At 47.8% G+C, this 19,431-nt stretch overlaps 1 protein-coding gene across 2 annotated transcripts in view; it reads right to left on the reverse strand.

Annotated features, from left to right (window-relative positions):
* Positions 1–19,431, reverse strand: part of NUP62 (nucleoporin 62) — a 25,629-nt gene continuing 6,198 nt past the window's right edge. Inside the window, exons 1-2 of one of the 2 annotated variants that reach the window (XM_063089438.1) lie at positions 3,418–3,542; positions 1–2,724 (exon numbers count right to left, since the gene is read on the reverse strand). In XM_063089438.1, the coding sequence (XP_062945508.1) occupies positions 1,104–2,660 (1,557 nt within the window). In that variant the 5' untranslated portion in view covers positions 2,661–2,724; positions 3,418–3,542 and the 3' untranslated portion in view covers positions 1–1,103. Of the gene's footprint in view, positions 2,725–3,417; positions 3,543–19,431 lie in introns of those variants that run through there. The other variant, XM_063089437.1, reaches the window with a different exon arrangement.

A 19,431-nucleotide genomic window follows, 5' to 3' on the forward strand; every position in this document is an offset into this window, starting at 1 on the left:
CTTTCAAATATATTTTATTTAGGAAACCAACATACAGTCATAAGTATTTTAGAGAATGCAGCGAAGTGTAGAAAACAGTTAAGACACAACTGCCTGCTTCTGCCTTCTAGACAAACTGGATCTTACTGAGTTAACTTTGGTGTTGGGATGCTAAGAACTAACTGTGGCCACCATTGGCAACTGTGGCCATGTCAGCAAGTGTTTTTGTGGACTAACATGCCAGGCTTCATCTTTGTTGTTCGTTAATTCAACATGTGACAAGGATTCTGCTGGGGACACAAAGAGGGGACAACAATCAGTCCCTGCCCACAGGAGCTTGCAGTCTAATGGTTAGACAGAGAAGCAAACAGTTGAGACAATACAGCATAGTAAGTGTTATAAAAGATGCAAGTTCAGTGTCCTATGGGGACCCAGAAGATGGCCACCTGTCCCAGGTTTGGGCAGGTAAAAAGACTTCCTGGAGGTGAGACCTGGAGGATGAGTGGGTATGTTAGTCAGGCAAAGGGAAGACTTCTTGGTTCCAGTCTTACTCTTTTTTCAATACCTGTTCAGATCCCTCAGCTGACCATTGTCCTTTGAAATTCTCTCTCCCATTGTCTATTTATTCACAACGCACTTCATCTTGGTGGTTAGTTTTCATGAGTACACATCTTTACTCCAAAACTAGGCTGTTGTCTTCTCTGAGGTTGGAGATTCTTTTAACCTTAGTATTTTTTCACTGCACCTACAACTATGCATGGACAGAGTGGCTGCCCAACCAACTGTGGCTGGGAAATAGATTTTTCTTAGGTGAACCAGCACTTCTCCATCACTTGGCTGGAGTGAGGATAAGGTGGGTAGTTGTAGTAGGTGAAAAGAAGCCAAAGATATGCAAACGAAACATACAGAAATACAACCTACACAGGTTGCTGCCTGGACCAGAGGGCTCAGAATACTTGCTATTTTCTAGTGGAAAAAGTCAAACAGAACAATTCTCTGAACAGCACAATCATTTGAAAGAAAGAAAGAAGCTAACAAGTATCTCATTGTAACTAAAAACTAGGCAACACGGCACATTCCCCCACACTAAACACCCTTGACATCTGTGGGCCCTGAAGAGCCATTCAGTCAAATGTGATCCGGAAGCTGCGCTCCTGCTCCTTGCGACGCCCCTCGCACACCTTGGTCACCTCCTCCACTTTCCTCTGTAGCAGTGCTGAGTTCTGGTCGATCCACTGCAATGAGTCCATGTGCGCATTGAGGATCTTGCAGATCTGCTGCAGTGGGTCGCTGGTGTCAGCAGGGCCTCCAGACGTGTTCAGGTGCTCGATGATGTCCTTGAGGTCCTGGGCCATGCGCTTCAGCTGCGCGTCAATGTTCTCAGCCAGCTTGTAGGTTTTCTCGCGCTCCTCGTCAGCATGCTGCAGGTAGATGGTCCCACTCTGCTCCTTGACTGACTCCTCCAGTGGGCTCAGCAGGTCTTCCAGCTCCTTCTGCTGGGACAGAATGAAGTCAAGCTCTTGGTCCAGTCTCTTCTGGTCCAGCTTCACCTTCTCTACCTCACGGTGTAAGCTGGTGATTTTCTCTCCATTCTCAATCAGTGTGCGGTCCCAAGCATTGACCTGGGTGGCTTGCTGGAGAAAGTGCCGCTCCTGGTCTTCCAGCTCCAGGCTCCACTTGTTGATCAAGCTCTCTAGCTGTGCATAGGTCATCGCGGGACTGGTGGCTACCCCAGTGGCTGCACTGGAGCCAGGTGGAGCAGTCACAGTGGCTGCTGGGTTGCTGGAGATCCCAGCTGGCACCAGTGGTTTTAGGTTCAAGGCAAAGCCGGTAGTGGCGGCGGTGGTGGTGGTGGTGGTGGATGTTGCTGTGGAGGTGCCAGAAGCTGTTCCAGGGGCCTTTAAGCTGAAGCCTAGTGTCCCAGCCCCAGGAGCTCCAGCTGTGGTTGCTGGGGCACCAAGGGTGAGGCTGGAGGCAGTGGATGAGATTGGTGCAGTTGCTATAGAGGCAAAGAGGGTGGGCCCAGCACTGGTGGTGGCTGAAGTGGGTGCAGGAGCAGCTGGCTGTGTGGCCCCTGCTCCAGTGGCTGCTGGCGTTGTCGGAGTGAAGGGTAATCCGGCAAGTGCTGTGGGCTGGGCTGAATTCCCCACCAAGCCAATGGTGAAACCAGAGGTCCCAGTCTGGGACGTGCTTCCACCAGTGAATGAAAACCCTCCAGATGTGGTGGATGGAGCAGCAGAGGTGGTGGAGGAGCCGAACACAAAGCTGGTTGGTGCTGCTCCCTGGCTGGAGGTGACAGTGCTCGATATGGCATTGGTGAGGGTGCTGCTGCCGAGTCCAAAGCCACTGGGGTTTGCTATGGCCGAGGTAGCAGCTGTGTTGCTCAAGTTTAGCTTTGGAGCATTGATCCCTAAGGAAAATCCAGTTCCTCCTGAAGCAGGAGTGGTTGTTCCAAAATTAAATCCTGGAGTCTGTGTTGCTGGAGCTTGGGTGGTGAGTGAGAACAGGCTGGCAGAGGGGGTACTTGCAGCTGGTTGGGAGGGAGTCCCAAAATTAAACCCTCCAGTGCCAGAAGTGGAGAAAGAAAACCCTGTTGCGGGTGTGGTTGTTGCTGTCTTTGCAGTGCCAAATGTGAATCCGCCTGTAGGGGCCCCCGTGCCTCCAAAATTAAACCCGCTCATAGCTCCAGACTCCAGTGGCAGCAGCTACTTCAGCTCCCAAAGCAAATCCGCCAGCGTCTGCAACCTTGGGAAGATTTTTAAAGCAGAGGAAGTGACATGATCAGATAGCAGTTTTGGTAAGGCAACCCTAGTAGCATGATGGAGCACCTGTGGTTTGGAGGGTGACTGGCAGGACTGGACAATTATAACATGGGGCAACCCTTCCTCTTCCATGTAACCTAAACCAGGCTCTGCTAAACGAGGAAAGAAGGATCCAGATGCATGAGTCCAAGCCCCAAGGGTCAGATGCTAGGAGCTGGGTGTGCTCTGGGTGTGCATGGCTGCACAGCGGGAGCCTTCCACTGCTATAAGAGAGGAGGGAGAACAGGACCCTGAACTCATCTTAGACTCTGCGGAGGGGATTAGATTTGAGATGCTTGCAGTGAGTGGGACTTGAAGGACAAAAAATAACACCTGAAGGACTTGCTCCCTGGAGTGGAACCTGTGAGGTTCTCCTGTTGCCCTCAAGCAGGGTATGTATGCTGACCCCCCTCATGCCGTCCCAAGTGCCACTTTGGATCTCATCAAGAGAAGACTAGCCCCAGACACCTTGGCTATACAGGAGGGCCCTGGCTGAAGGCCCATCCAGGTACACACCCTCGCCATTCAGGGCATGCTGGAGTGTCCCCCTCCTAACTCAGGGGTGGGCATGAGACCCAAGTGCCCAGAGCAGTAGATCTCCCTGACTGCAACAATTGGTTCAAGGATAAATTGATACCCAAGTCAGCCAATCAGAGTCCTTCCCAAGGATTTTCCTCCAGGCCCAAGAGATGGTGGCTTCCTTCATCTGCAGGTGCAGTGCAAAGAGGGTGCACACCTGGCCCCTCCCCTGGGCATCTGCTCAGCCATCTGCAATGGGAGACAATAAGCTACAGGGTGGGGGGCACAAACAGGGATAAAGAGCACCCCACCAGTAGCTCCATGGCCAGCACATCCCTGTTCAGTTTAAACTGACTAGACTGCTGTGACTTTTAACTGAAAAAGCCCCAGGCAGTGCCATTATCAGCTTGAAAGTTGAAGGCAGACACTCTACCTCTCATAACCACCCAGAGGCAAGATTATTTTTTTTGTTTGTTTTTGTTTTTTTGTTTTTTGTTTTTAAAAGATGACCGGTAAGGGGATCTTAACCCTTGACTTGGTGTTGTCAGCACCACGCTCAGCCAGTGAGCGAACCAGCCATCCCTATATAGGGATCCGAACCCGTGGCCTTGGTGTTATCAGCACCATGCTCTTCCGAGTGAGCCACGGGCTGGCCCTATTTTTTTTTTTGTTTGTTTGTTTTTGGTGGCTGGCTGGTAAGAGGACCAAACCCTTGACAAGGCCATGCTCCAACCAACTGAGCTAACCGGCCAGCCCCCAGAGGCAAGATTCTTCTCCACATATCAGAGATGAGAAAATGGGCTCAGAGGACTATGTGTGGCCATTTATTCAAGGTTCTCAGTTAGCAAGTGGTGAACCAGAAGTGAAGCCCAGGCTGTGGGCCTGCTGGAAGCACCGACTTCTTCATGAGCCTCCTTGCCCAGTGTGCAGACCAGATAACAGGGAATTTCCCTACATCCAATTAGGGGATCAATTACATATCAGATAGAAGGGCAGACGGTTTGCACTATCCCACCAATACACATGTAATGGAGGAGTTGATGACAGAGACTGAAGCCGAATGCAAACTTACTAGTGCAGTGTGATCTCAGCTGTGGGAAAACAGCACGATTCTGAAGAGAGAGGGTTGGGAAGAGATACACCCAGAGGCAGACAGGGGCTGTCTTGTGGTAGGACTACACATGGACCATCTTTCTAATTTGCAGTAGTTTCCAAATGTTCTCTCTATACAGTGGAGAAACATAATTGATGGGCTCATTATGACTGTGGCCAGGAGGTAAGCAGAGAGGTGCATTTTCACATTGGGGACAGTCTCTGGAAGCTGGTGGGGAAAGAAGTGAAGGGAGCCCAGGAGGTGCTGTGAATGCTCAGCTGTGAAGTTCTCATGAAAAAGACCTGGGTTGTGGCTGACCTCAAGTACAGTACGAATTCATGGTCTGCTGCCCCACTCAGTGGGTCCTCAGGCTGCGTGACAAAAAGTGGCAATTCTTTTTTTTTTTTTTTAAAGATGACTGGTAAGGGGATCTTAACCCTTGACTTGGTGTTGTCAGCACCACGCTCTCCCAAGTGAGCTAACCGGCCATCCCTATATAGGGATCCAAACCTGGGGCCTTGATGTTATCAGCACCACGCTCTCCCGAGTGAGCCATGGGCCAGCCCCCAAAAGCGGCAATTCTAATGTAGAGATGTCTGGGCGGCTCTGTGTGGCCAGCACTATGCTACACACTTTCCTCATCCAGACCCTCAGCTAACTTCACCACTGTCCTGGGAGAAAGGATTATGGCCCTGGTGTGCAGATGTGAGAAGAGGCTCCAGTGGAAATAAATTGTCAGTTCTCACCCCACAGTGGACCATGAACCACGAGCCCTTCTTTACTTCCATTCCACCATATGTATCCTGCTCTGGGGCATGGCCACTATTCTGTTCCCCAGTTTCCACCCAGCACCCTCAGATTCTTATTTTCCTTTCATCCAAAGTAGATGAGGCAGGCTCAGCTGAAAGATTCCTCCCTGTTTTCAGGCATGAAGTCAGTCTCCAGACATAAGGAAAAGACTTGGGGTCTTTTCTTACCACTTACTAGCTGTAGGTCCTTAGGCAAGTTACTCCTGAGCCTCTCTATGCCTGTTTCCCCATCTGTAACAATCCCTGTCCACTGTGAAGAATAAACAAGGTCACAAATGAGAAGCCAAGTGCTTGGCCCAGAGAAGTATCCACAAGTCTGTTTCCTCTTCCCTCTCCCAGCCAGTTTTTATTTCTCATTGTATTCACACGGAATTCTCTCCTAGCTTGAGTCAGAGAAAATCTATTGCAGCTGCCCCCACTTCTTCTCCTGTGTCCTTCAGCCTTCCTCATAGACCCCTGATTTTTTTCAGTATCATTCTCCTCCTCCTCCTCCACGCAACCATGTGCTTCTGCGGAGATGACTCCAGGGCCACCTGCACTGACTCTGCCTGGTCTAGGCCAGTGGATCTCAACTGGCTGGCTATTAGCACCTGGGAGCACTCAAAATGTACAATGCTGCCAGATCAATGAAGTCAGTTTCTCCTGGGGCAGGATCTTGGCCTTGGCATTTTCAAAGCTCTCTGGGGGCTTCTGAGAAAAGCCTCTTCACTTTCAGGAGGCCATGGCAAGTATCTGAGCCCCCATAAGCACTGGGGCCCTGCCCTGCATCCAGATCTCTTCCTGTGCAACAGAACACACCTCTCCACTGTGCAGCCACCTCGAGCTAGGTTTATTATTAGCAGCTAAAGGCATCCGAACAGTTACACCTACTCAGTTTTCAAGACCTCACTTTGAGAGAGCTTTTGCTATTAATAAGTTACAGCTAAAATTTTCCAGAAGAGAATTTATAAAAAGTTCTTTGAAACTATTAATTACAAGAAAAACAATCTTCTGTGGGGCTTGTCTGATTTAATGGTTCACCACTTATTAAATGCCTCATCAGTTCCCGACACCTCAGGTGCCAGGGATCTATTCATAATGGCGAATACATACTGATCCAGCCCTGTTCATTTAAAAAAAAAAAAAAAAAAGATGACCAGTAGGGGGATCTTAATCCTTGACTTGGTGTTATCAGCATCACGCTCTCCCAAGTGGGCGAACCGGCCATCCCTATATGGGATCTGAACCCATGACCTTGGTGTTACCAGCACCACACTCTCCTGAGTGAACCATGGGCCGGCCCCAGCCCTGTTCTATGTTTGTTCCATGTCTTACTCATTTACCACTGAAAGCAAACTTTGGGGCAGGTCCATTTTACAAATGAGGAAAGTGAGGCCCCGAGCAGTTAGCTAAGCTATGGCCCCTGCCCACCCTTGAGTCAGCCAGAGACATGTCAAACATCAGCTTCAGGATCAGGGCTCAAGGCTGCGACAGGGCTAGAACACGTCATGGGAGCCGGAAGGAGGCTCTCACCCTGGCCCAGGATCCAGGGAGGAGCTGAGTGTTGAAGGATGAGGGGTCAGCTAGAGGATGGGGAAGGAGGAGGGGCCATCTAGGCAAGAGGAAGGGCCTGGGCGAAGGCGGAGAGAGGCTGAAACAGCAGGTGTATGTCTGAGGTGCTAAGTGATTTGGTGGAACTGAAGAAGTGTGTAGTAAAAGGTTGACTGGGCAGGTCTGGGTTGTCCAAACCCTGCACATTCCAAAGAAAGGAATGGCCCTTGACTGGCTCCGGGGAGGGAACATCTAAGCCCTTGGAAAGTCCTGCCAGATGAGAGTGTTTCTGTTTACCTTGAGTCTTGGGCCATGCCAGATAGCCTATGCCAACAATGTGACTTCTGGTGGGGCTGGAGACTGAGTAACTAAGGTCAGTGATACAGGTGCTCCATGCCTATGGGACTGACCCCTCAATAAAAACTCTGGACAACTTCTTACCTGATGGTCTCTGTTAAAAAACAAACAAACAAACAAAAAACCCTGGATACCAAGGCTTGAGCTTCCCTGGTTGGCAACACTCCATGTGTGTTGTCACATATTGCTGTGACAAGTTAAGTGCTGTGTGACTTCACTGGGAGAGGACAACTGGAAGCTTGTGCCTGGTCTCTCCTGGATCCCCTTTGCTGACTGTATCCTTCCAACTGTAACCATGAAGATAACAGCTTTGCTGAGCTTGGTGAGTCCTTCTGGCTAATCACTGAACCTGAGGGTTGTCTTGGGAACATACAGTGTCATGTGATGTAGCAGGAGAAGCTGGCAGAGCCACAAATGTCATACTAATGGCTCAGACTTTGAGGGAGCCACAGGGGCACCTTAAGGGGTAGACGGACTGCTGTGGCCAGATATGTCTGTATGGGAAGGACTAGGGGTGTAGAGGCTAGGTGGCTGGGAGAAGGCTGGGGCAACTGTCCAGGCCAAGAGCTTGAGGCTTGAACTCAGACTGTGGGGACAGAGAAGAGAGAATCACAATTTGAAGAATGTATATTTGCACCTAAACTTCAGGGTCTGTTCCAGTTAACAAAGTTTGCACTAAGACCACAGGGTCTGTCCAGGTTAACAGAGCCAGTGACAATCAGAACTAGGGCACTTTTTTACAAATGCCAACTATTCTGAGCTCTGATACAGGTATTTCCACTTTTACCAAAGGGTAGAGTTTTCCTAAAAGAGAAGGTAATGGTGTTTGGGGGAAGCAGAGAGGAACCAAAATTGAGGAAGTGGTGTGTTTCAAGGAAAAGGTAGAGGACCGGCTTGGGTGTTATACTAAGGGCAGAACAGCCACAGCGGCAGCCACCTGTAGTTCACCCAGGAATAATAGAGGCTCAGAGAAGCGAATACCTTGAGGTCACCAAGAGAGTTACGGCAGAGCTGCCTACCCCTGCGTTTGTCCTTGTGTCTTAAACCACAATACCCACATTCACAGCCATAGGGAACTGGAGAAAGACCCACCCAGGATTCTGACACACAGACACAGTCCCACCCCCAGCTTTGGGAACCACAGCTCTCAGCCATCACTCTCAACCTTCACTCACTTCCACTAACCTTACCTCCATCTTTAGTTCTTTTGCTACTCCAAGTCCTAAGTTTACCTAATTTATTTACTCTAATATTTACTCTGCCCTACAATTTTTTTCCAGTACAATGTTCATTTATATAACAAACATTTTTGAGCACCTGCTCTGTACCAGGCACTGTTTGAGGTCCTGGAAATATGGCTGTGAATGAAACAGAGTCCCTGCTCTTCTGGAGTTTAAATTCCAGCAAGGGAGACTGACAGGAAAGCAATAAACTTAAATTATCCAGTGTGTCACAAGGGCTAAGTGCTATGAGAAAAGAAAAAGTAGGGCAGGACAAGAGAAACTGGGGCTGCTGGTGAAGGGGTGAAGCCTGTGGCATTAGGAAGAATAGGCAGAGCAGGCATCTCAAAGTAAGTGCAAAGATTTGCAGGAGGCTTATCAGTGGGAAAAGTATTTGAGGTAGAGGAGGAGCTAGAACAAGGTCCTCAGGGGGATGGAGAATATCAGGACAGAGCAGCTGAGGAGGCAGGGGTTATTGTTAGCGAGCCCTGGAACTCTCCTGATTTCCTCCTGCCTGTCCTATCCCCAGCTCCTTTCCTTAGATGTCTGGAACAGGGGTGTGTGTCTGGGAATAAATACTGGAGAGGGGAGGGCCCTCAGCCTTGGAACAAGAGGAAAGGATTAGGAAGGATATCGGGGGGAGGGGAATGGTAGACAGAATAATGATCCCCAAACATGTGCATGCTCTAATTCTGGAGCCTTTAAATATGTGAACTTACATGGCAAAAGAGACTTTGCAAACGTGATTAAATTAAGAATTGTGAGATGGGGAGACGGGGTGGAGGTGTAGTGGAATGAATTATGTCACCCCAAAACTCACCGAAGCTTGAATTGTGTCCTCCCAGTTTTATGTATTACAAACTTAGCCACCCCTGTGACTGTAAAGAGGGTGGGAAATCCTATTATGGTAATTGTAAGGTGGGGCCTTGAAGAGGTGATTAGATTATAGGGTCATGCGCTGGTGAATGGATTAAAAATGGTGGTCAGAGGCATGTTTCTGAGTACTTTAAAAGAAGAGGGAGAAGAGTCTGTCTGTATCTGCTCTCTGCTCACTCCATCTTGCAATGTGAGACCGCTGGGTCACTGTCACCACGACCAGATGGACTTTAGACTTCCCAGCCCCAGAAACTATAAGAAATAAATTTCATTTTCTTTATAAATCACCCAGTTCAGTGTACTTTGTTATAAGCAACAAAACTAGACCAAAACAGGTGGCAATCTTAGAGTATCCATGTGGGCCCAAGATGATCACATGGGTCCTTATATGGAATAGGCAGGCAGAATAACAGAGATCTGACTATGGAAAAACGATCTGAGAAATGCGATGCTGTTGGCTTTGAAGATGAAGAAGCCACGAGCCTGGGAACGCAGGTGGCCTCTAGAAGCTGGAAAAGGCAATAAAATGGACTCTCCCCTACAGCCTCCAGAAGGGACACAGATCTGTGGATCTATTTTATACTCCTGGACTCCAGAATTAAGAGAATAAATTTGTGTTGCTTTAAGCCACTAAATTTATAGTAATCTGTTACAGCAGCCATAGGAAACTAAGGGAGTAGGAGGAGAAAAGAAAGAAAGAACAGAACTAAATCTAGATAAATGGATGGGAAAACACATTCTAGAGCTGGCTTCGACAAAGAGACTGCAGTCAGAGGCAATGGGGACAGGGGTGGAAAGAACAGTAAGGTGAGATTCTGAAAATCTGGACATCCCTGCTGCTGGGGCAACCATGTTAGGGGTGCAGATGTCTATGAGTAGATCTTTGTGGACCCAGCAACAACAGGCCATCTACAATGGAGGGAGGGCCATCTATGATGCCTGAGAGCACAGGGAAGGCTAACAATGGTGATGGTGTCAGCTCCACAGGGCAGAAGTTCCTCAATAAATAATCATGGTCTAACTTAATGAGAACTAATATTAAATACCATTTACTGAGCACCAACTATGTAATCGTGAATGTGCAGGAGAAACATGTAGTAGCACACTGAACCCTTCCTGGATGGAAAACAGGCTCAGAGAGGTGACTTGACTTCTCCAAGGCCACAAAGCCAGCAAAGAATAGTCCCAGGATAGGAATCCAGATCTTTCTGTAGCCAAGGCCTGAAGTTCTGTCTGGGGCAGGGGAGGTTTCATTGAGAAGATGTCAGAATTAAGGATGAACACAAATAAACAAGAAAAAAAAGAAACAAGAATTAAGGATGAGTTGGGGTTCTCCGCACAGGCATGTAACCGAGAGAGTTCCAGATCAGCTCCTGTAAAGTCTTGGCTGGAAGAGCAGACCACGGGGAAGCGGGGCTGGATCAGAGGCCTGACTTGGGGCTAGCCTAGCTACAGAGACAAAGCCCTGATGCCACTCCCTTATCTGAGCCTACTACTGCCCTTTTTCTTCTCCCCTTATAAGACTGAATGACCCTTCAGCAATGTGTCTCTGATCTACTGGGGCCAACATGGCTGCCACCCCCTACACCCGTTCCCCCCTTCTTCCTTCATAACAGAAGCTCTACTTCATTTGAGGCAGCATGAGTGCAGCCAAAGGACTCCATTTCCTAGGACTGCATTCCTAGGATGGGGCTTCCAAGTCTAGTCCATTGATGGGCTGGAGCAGGGGGAGGGTGGGAGGGGTAGCTGGGAGGCTCTGAAGTTGAACCATAAACATTCTGAGTGGGAACTTTCATCTCAGCAGCAAGCCTGTAGCCTGCCATTAGAAGTCCAGGCCACAGACTGTGTGCTCTGAGGACAGGGGCCTCTTCTGGTCCTTTCCTGTCAGTCATGTGGCACGGCCCAGCCCAGTGATGAGGAGCAGGCTCTGCAGCCCATCTGCCTGAGACTCTGCTCCTCCACTTCCAGCCCTAGGACCTTAGATTCTAAGTTCATCCCCCGTGCCTCAGTTTCCTCACCTAAAAAACGGGGGTGGGAAGAAGAAATGATCTGACCTGTCAGGCACTTAGCCTGGTGCCTTATGTATTATCCCTGGGGCCCAGGAAATGTTAACTTATTTATTTTTATATATTTATTTTTATTTTTTAAAAGATGACCAGTAAGGGGATGTCAACCTTTGGCTTGGTGTTGTCAGCACCACGCTCCCCAAGTGAGCCAACTGGCCATCCCTATATGGGATCCGAACCCATGTCCTTGGTGCTATCTGCACCACACTCTCCCAAGTGAGTCACGGGCCGGCCCCAGAAATATTAACTTTTTATTAAGGCAAGTTCTGGAAAGTCACTTGAGCAAATGCTTCTGGCATTCAGCTGACAGCCACTTGGTGGTGCTGTTGACAAGGCCAAACCCAAACGGCATCCAGGAAGGACAGGGACAGGATCTACTCCCCGCCCCTCCCGCCCCCCCCCCCCCCCCCGATGGAATTAGCTATTTAAGAACTGGAGTCCAGAGGGTGGAGGAGAGCTGAGAGTGAGGGGAGCAAAGGAGATGAGAGAAAAAAGGGAAAATCAGAGACCGGTGGGGCCTTGGCCTTTGGCCACCACCAGCCCAGCCTGGCCCTGGGAAACCTGATCCCTGTTGAGGCTCAAATTCACCCTCTTGGGCACCACCTTCCCTCACTCACCCTTCTGTGATGATGCCTAGCCTGTACCTTTGCCTGTGTGTTAGTACAGGGATTTCATGTTCACAATCCTGTCCCCTGTCCACCTGAGCATTTCCACTGGGCTGTCTTCAGCACAGCAAACTCAACACGTCAAACAGAAGTTGTCATCCACTTGCTCCAAGCCCACCAATTCTTCTTAAATATCTCTTGAATCAGTTAGTTCCCCTCTATCCCTTGTGTCATAGAAAAACCTTCTGAATCTCAGGGAAGAGATTAGTTCAGAGAGTCTGCCCTTCAAGAATGGAAATCAACTAATAAGCAATAAGCAGCTTGCTATGCAGACCTTAGCCAAGGCACAGGCTCAAATGATCCAGGCCCAAGAAACAGCAACGCACAGGCTGAGGGGCAGGCATGTTGGGTTCCAGAGCACAGAGGAGGCAGTGTGACCAGACCAGAGTGTAAATATGAGGCCATGGGAAGGTTCTGATGTGTCATGATCTGGTTTATGTTTTGAGAGACTCACCTAGGCTGCCGCAGTCACCTGGTGGGAGCTGGTGGTGGGCTGGGCTACTCTGTCCAGCTCTCTTACACAACCACTCAGTCTGGTGGGGATGGCCAACCACTTGTTTGTAGGAAATGGAGCTTCAGAGAGGGGCAGAGCTGCTTTTCTAAGCCAAACCTGCAGCACAGAAACCTTACCTCAGGCCCTGTACATGCTCACCTCCATCTAAAAGCCATCTCTCCTCTACAGTGCAAGATGTCCCCAACAGTGGGGAGGGAGTGTGGGACAGAGATGCCCACAGGTTTTCAACTGCCCTCTCTCATCTTTTTAGGCTACCTGGGATTCTGGTCCTAATTTTCTTCAGCCCCTTCCTCCCCAAGGCCTTTCCACTTCCCAAGTATAAATGACTGGCATCAAGGAGAGACATGTGTGAACAAAGGAAGAGAAGATGTGTGTGCCTGTCTGTCTGCTTCTCAGAGGGAGGCACCTTGCAAAGCCCTGCTACGACGATCGTGCCGCCTGACTTTTCTCCCAGGCTTGAGTCATGTGAACCTTTACTGCATGTCTATATGTTTACTGTTTAATTGCCTAAATGTTCCTGTATGCTAATCCTAACTGCTAAGGTGGCTTCACCACACCTGTTCCGTTTCTCAACCAATCTGATGACATACTGGTGGGCATTTTTAAAAATGAAAAATTGGGCTAGCCAGTTAGTTAAGTTGGTTAGAGTGCAGCCTTGTAACACTGAAGTCATGAGTTTGGATCCCCATACTGGCTAGCCACAAAAAAAAACAATAACAAAAAAAAAGAACAAAAAAACCCCACCTCATTTTTGTGAATAGGCAGTATGTTGATATGTTCACATGGTTCTACTTTCAAAAGGTACAAAAGGGAATACTTTGGTATCCATCTTCCCCAGTCTCACAGCCACCCCACTCTCATCCCTGGAGATACGCTGTCAGGTTTCTCTTGCCTCTTTCCAGAGATTTTATATGCATTTAAGCAAATACATGGTTTGCATTCTCCTCATCTGTACACAAAAGGTAGTATGCTAGATGCACTGTTCTGTACTGTTCTTTCTTCTTTTACTGTATCTTAGAAATCATTTTAAGCAGGCTTATTCACCTGATGGGGCAGATGAGGACAATAAGGCAAGGTTACTTGTCTGAGGTATCAAAATTCTGCCTCTGCCACTCGCTACATGGGGTCGCCTCAAGGTGGTAGGTGATTAATAGTTTTTTAACCTCTGTCTTCTTCCTTCTTTCCCTCGAAACATACTTCCCCTACCCCAAGAAGTCACTTCACAGCTAATTAGCAACTGCTTTCTCCTTCCCACTCCTGAGGCCCTGAATATCAGTACCCAAAGGAGCTCAGATGGTGGGACAAACAGCAATCTTTCCCATGGGGAAAAAAAGTCAGCTTAGAGAGGCATGAAAAAGAAGCAAGGAAACAACCAGAAAAGTAGATTTTAAGGAGGATCCCAGAACCATCACGCTTAAGAAAAAATAATAGGACTGAAAGAGATTTAAGGAATACTCTGGTGCTGGGCCCCTGCCCTTTTGCCAAGAACTGTTTCGTTTGTTTCTCTTATATTGAAAGATTTTTCCCCCTTTACCTAAATGTATTTTTAACATTTAAATTTTGACTACACAATTAATACATTAGTCCTTTCTCTTTTTTGGGTGGCTGGTTGGTACAGGGATCTGAACCCTTGACCTTGGTGTCATAACACCATGTTCTAAGCAAATGAGTTAAATCCTTTCTTTAAACATATATATTTTTTTTATATCACTGATAAAGTTGAGTTCCCTTGAACATGATCTTCCACTCTGGTCCCAAATACCCATGAGGTAACCCCTGTTACAAGCTGCTGTGCATCTAACCTATCGATATATTTGAGTGTGTAATCACAGCCAGAGAAAGTGTGTTTATGTGCTCTTGCTAATATATATGCTGTCATGCTGTATGCATCACTCCACAATTTGTCTTTTTCTCAACATATTTTTATTCCTTCTAGCTGCTATCAATCCGTCCATGGTATGAACATACCACATTTTATTTATCTATGCCTCTACAGATGGACATTTAGTATACTGCCAATTTTTCTTTATTACAAAACAATGCTGAATAAGCATCCTCACTCACGCTTCCCTCTGCATAGGCACAAACATTATTCCAGGGCAGATTTCCAGAAGCAGAACTGCTGGCCAGAGATATCTGCATTTTGATTTTACTAACAAATTGCCCTCCAACCAGCTTGCACCTGTTTTTCTTCTAACCAGCAGTGCCTGGAAGAACCATTGCCCTGCAACTTGCCAGCACCTGAGATTAGGAAACTTCTGCCAATCTGATGTATAAATGCATTTACTAAAAAATGATGATATGAACACTAATCATTTAGCACCCATTGTGAGCTGGAATGTCTTGGGTAATTCACAAACATACCTCATTCATTCAGCAAACATCCACTGAGACTTAGGACAGAACAGGCCCTGTGCTGGGCAAACAAATATAATACAGCACTGTACTCATGAAACCTAGAGTGTTATTTAAATGTGATAAAGGAAAAGCTACCAGAATTGAAAACACGTATTCAAACAAAAACTTCTACACGAATGTTCACAGCAGCACTATTCACAATAGCCAGAAGATGCCCTCATCTCCTACCACTTTGCCTCTATCACTCCACTCTAGCTCCACTGGCCTCCTAGCTATTCTTCATACATACCTAAAGCACTCGTGCCCCAGAGCCTTTGAACTTATTGTTCCTGCTCCCTGGAAGCTCTCACCTTAGGTGTCCCCATGGCTCACTCCCTCACCTCCTTCATGTCTTTGCTAAAATGTCACCTAATCAGTGAGGTCTTCCTGCCTCACTGTAAACCTACATAAAATTGAAATTCTCCCCAATACTCCCCACTACCTTTCCTTGCTTCACTTATCCTTCGGACTCAGCACCATCTGAAATACAGCATACTTAACTTATGGGTCTTGTTTATTGTCTGCCTCCCCATTAGAATTGCCGGCTCCACCAGGGGCATGACTTTTATCTGTTATTTCCACTGCTGTATCCCCAATGTCTATAATAGTAGCTAGCCACTGTGGGCACTCAACACATGCTTGTTAATGGAATAAATTGATCTGGGAGCTTGCTTTGTGGCAGGTACTATTCTAGAGGCTTTTTTTTTTCTTGGTGGTTGGCCAGTATGAGAATTTGAACTCTTGACCTTGGTGTTACCAGCCAGGTACTATTCTAAGTGCTTTTCATGACTAACTCATTTAGTTCTCCACCTTTCCCCCCATGAAGTAGGCACCATTAGTATCTTCCTTTTAGAGTTAAATAACTTGCCCAATGTCAACATTAAGTGTCAAAGTCAGGATGAATAAGACAAGGTCCCTGCCTTCAAATAATTCAGTTTACAGATGGAAATAAAGAGATTAATTATATAACCACATATTGGACACTGTAAAAGAGCTTTGGTTAGAACATACTGGAAGCCCAGGGGAGGTGGTGATTAACTTTCCCTGGGGGATGGGTGAGGGGAGGGTCATGGAAAGCCTCCTAGAGGAGAAAAAGATGCTCAAGTCTAGTTTTGAAGGATGTGGAGGATTTAGGGCAGGAAGGAGTGACGGGCTTAGACCACTGCGTCATTCTAGAAAAAGCTCAGATGGGCAATGGCCTGATGCCTTGGGGGTGAGACCACAGGATGGCAAGGAAGATATAAAAATGGCGGAGCTCAGCATCATCAGCCATCCAGCAAATGCATGTGAAAACCACAATGAGATACCACTTCACATCCACTAGGGTGGCTGTAATAAAAAAGATGGACAACAAATGTTGATAAGGATGTGGAGAAACTGGAACCCTAATTTACTGTTAGTGGGAATGTAAAATGATGCAGCCACTTTGGAAAACAGTCTGGTAGTTCCTCAAGAGGTTAAACAGAGGGCTGGCCCGTGGCTCACTCGGGAGAGTGTGGTGCTGAGAACACCAAGGCCCCGGGTTCGGATCCCATATACAGATGGCCGGTTCGCTCACTGGCTGAGCGTGGTGCTGACAACACCAAGTCAAGGGTTAAGATCCCCTTACCGGTCATCTTTAAAAAAAAAAAAAAATAAATAAATAAATAAATAAATAAATAAAAGAGGTTAAACAGAGAGTTACCCTATGATGCAGCAATTCCTCTCCTAGGTATCAAGCCAAGAAAAATAAAAACATGTACCCACACAAAAGCTTGTACATACCTGTTTACAGTAGCATTATTCATAAGCCAAGAAGTAGAAACAACCCAAATGTCCATCAAAGGCTGGCTGGTTGGCTCAGCTGGTTACAGCACAGCCTTATAACACCAAGGTCACGGGTTTAGATCCCAACACTGGCCAGCTACCAAACCAAATCAAACCAAACCAAAAGCCAAAAAAACAACAAAATGTCTATCAGTCCACTGAAATTGATGAAGGGATAAACAAAATGTGGTACATTCATACAACGGAATATTACCCAGCCTTAAAAAGGAATGAGGGGGCTGGCCCGTGGCTCACTTGAGAGAGTATGGTGTTGATAACACCAAGTCAAGGGTTAAAATCCTCTTACTGGTCATCTTTAAAAAAAAAAAAGAAAAAAGGAATGAGGTACTGATACATTCTACAAAGTGGATGAACCTTGAAAACATAATGCTGAGTGAAAGAAGCCAGACACAAAAAGTCATGTAAGGTATGATTCTGTTTAAATGAAATGTCTAGGGCCGAGCCCGTGGCGCACTTGGTAGAGTGCAGTGCTGGGAGCGCGACGACGCTCCCACCGCGGGTTTGGATCCTATATAGGAATGGCCGGTGCACTCACTGGCTGAGTGCTGGTCAGGAAAAACGACAAAAAAAAAAAAAAAAAAAAAAAAGAAATGTCTAGAAAAGGCAAATCCAGAGACAAAGAGTAGCCTAGGGCTGGGCAGAAGGACTGAGAGGCGATGGCTAAGAGTTTTCTTTTTAGAGTGATGGAAATGTTCTAAAATTGATTGTGGTGATGGTTGCACAATTCTGTGAGTGTACAAACACCAGTGAATTGGAAACTCTGATAAATGGATGTGGACTATACAGTATTTCAACAAAGCCATTTAACCAACCAACCAACCAACCATGGGGTGTCAGGAAGGGGTTAAGAGGGCAGCAGTAGTAGAGGTTGCAGAGGTGGGCAGAGGTCAGGTTAAGCCCTGACTTTACCCTGCGGACTATGGAACAAGCAGAGGAATTTCTAAAGACAGGATCACACTTTCTTTTTGGGTGGCTGGTAATGCTGGTTGAGAATAGGCTGGGGATGAGACTAGAGTTGAAATGCTCTGGTTAGCTGTGCAGACCATCAGGAGATTCCCCAGGAAATGCAGTTGGGCATGGATAGAACACCCAGACCCAAAGAGGGGCTGAAGTACCAGTACCTGGGGACTCTGAGAGCAGCAGATGGATGTGTGTGTGGTGGGTGGATGGGTGGGGGGATGTGAAGAACTGCACACACCAGTGCTCCTTCCTGGGGGAGAGGCAGTGATGTCAGTGGGGTAGGGAGAGAAGGGTAAAGGCAGGTTTCAGCAGAGATGGTTGCTATGGAGGACGTTTCTCTGGAGGTGGGGGCAGGGTGGCTTTGATGCTGAGAACTAGAACAAAACACAGCCCCTCCCTGCCCCTGGGTAGCAACTGCTGTGCTAACATTTCACAGGCATTCATTATGTGCTGGGCCCTGTTTCCAGGGCTTTACCTGCACTGACTCAATTACTTTTCCTAGCAAGTTCATGAGGTGGGAGGTATTATTGTTCCCATCGTAAAGGTAAGCAAACTGAAGTTGAGAGAACTTAAGTAACTTGCAGCTGGGGGAAGGTTGGAGTGAAGAGAAGGGTGTCAGTGCTCTTCTCCCTACCCCCATCTGTTCCTGCTCTGTGGTGGGGGCAGGCAGTAAGGTAAAAAAAAAAAAGGGCAAAGGACTCTTGATCTAACTGGGTTGACCCTCAAAGCTCTCCATGGGGCAGTATCCACATGCCTGTTAAGGGGGTACCTGGGGAGCCCAGGGGAGCCGTGAGGTCCTCTCATTGATTCCTTGCCTTGCTCTTTCTCCCCCTGAGTTCCTACTATGACCGTCCATCCTGCTACTTTCCTCTGTGGCCAAGCGACCCTGTGGGAACCATGTTTCTGTGGCCTGCCAAATGTGGGGAGCTGCCCCCTGTTGGCCCTGCCCTCACCCTCCACCTCTTCTCCTCCATCTTGGTGAGATGAGCACATTTGCTGTGAGAAAGAGCAAAACTGTCCTGACAGCCAGGCCCTGGTACTCTCCTGCTAGACAAATGATTTCCCAGGACACCAACATCAGGCAGGCCCATTTGACCATGATGGAGCGAGACAAGACCACTTCCAAATCAAGACTCAACAAAGACAGAAACACAAACACTGTCCAAACCACAAAAATGACCAAATGCCCCTTCCTGGCTCAGAGCTGACGGAAGCTTCTTAACTAACCAAAGCATTAGCTCCGTTTACTCCTCCTGCCTCTGGACAAAATGTATCCCTGGTCATGGACTTGCCCCTGATTCCTGCCAGCATCCAATGCAGAGCAAAGCCCCACTTCCCTGAACCCTTCCCAAAGTCACCTGACACAGTCCAACTCCTCAAGTAAGTCCTCTCTAACACCTCTTTACGGAGATGCCCTGTGGGTTCCTGTGGGGGGCAGTCTCCCTCTGCAACCAGCAAGCTTTATGGTGGCCTCTGGTTAGGGGCATGGACAGAGTAATAAGACACCAGCCCACCCTTCCAGAAGGCACCCTGACTTTCTAGAGGCCTCCTGCCCTGCTCCCCAAAATACTATCCTCTCTGATGGGACTGGGCTGAGTCTGAAAGAGTCCCTGCTTCTTTTCAATCCTGGTAAGTCCATCAGGAAGGTCTGGCCCCAATCTTCAGCGACTCTGGAATGAGGACTACTTGGTTCTCTTTGTTCTCTGCTACCGGCTTGAGATTACACATTTGGGGAGGGGAAATCACTGAACACAAAGGTTACAGAGGGTCTGCAGCCTGAATACTATTCACACTTGTGGTTTGTTGGGGTTTCTCAGG

This window comes from Cynocephalus volans, chromosome 3, assembly GCF_027409185.1.
Source record: "Cynocephalus volans isolate mCynVol1 chromosome 3, mCynVol1.pri, whole genome shotgun sequence".
NCBI classification, from domain to species: domain Eukaryota; kingdom Metazoa; phylum Chordata; class Mammalia; order Dermoptera; family Cynocephalidae; genus Cynocephalus; species Cynocephalus volans.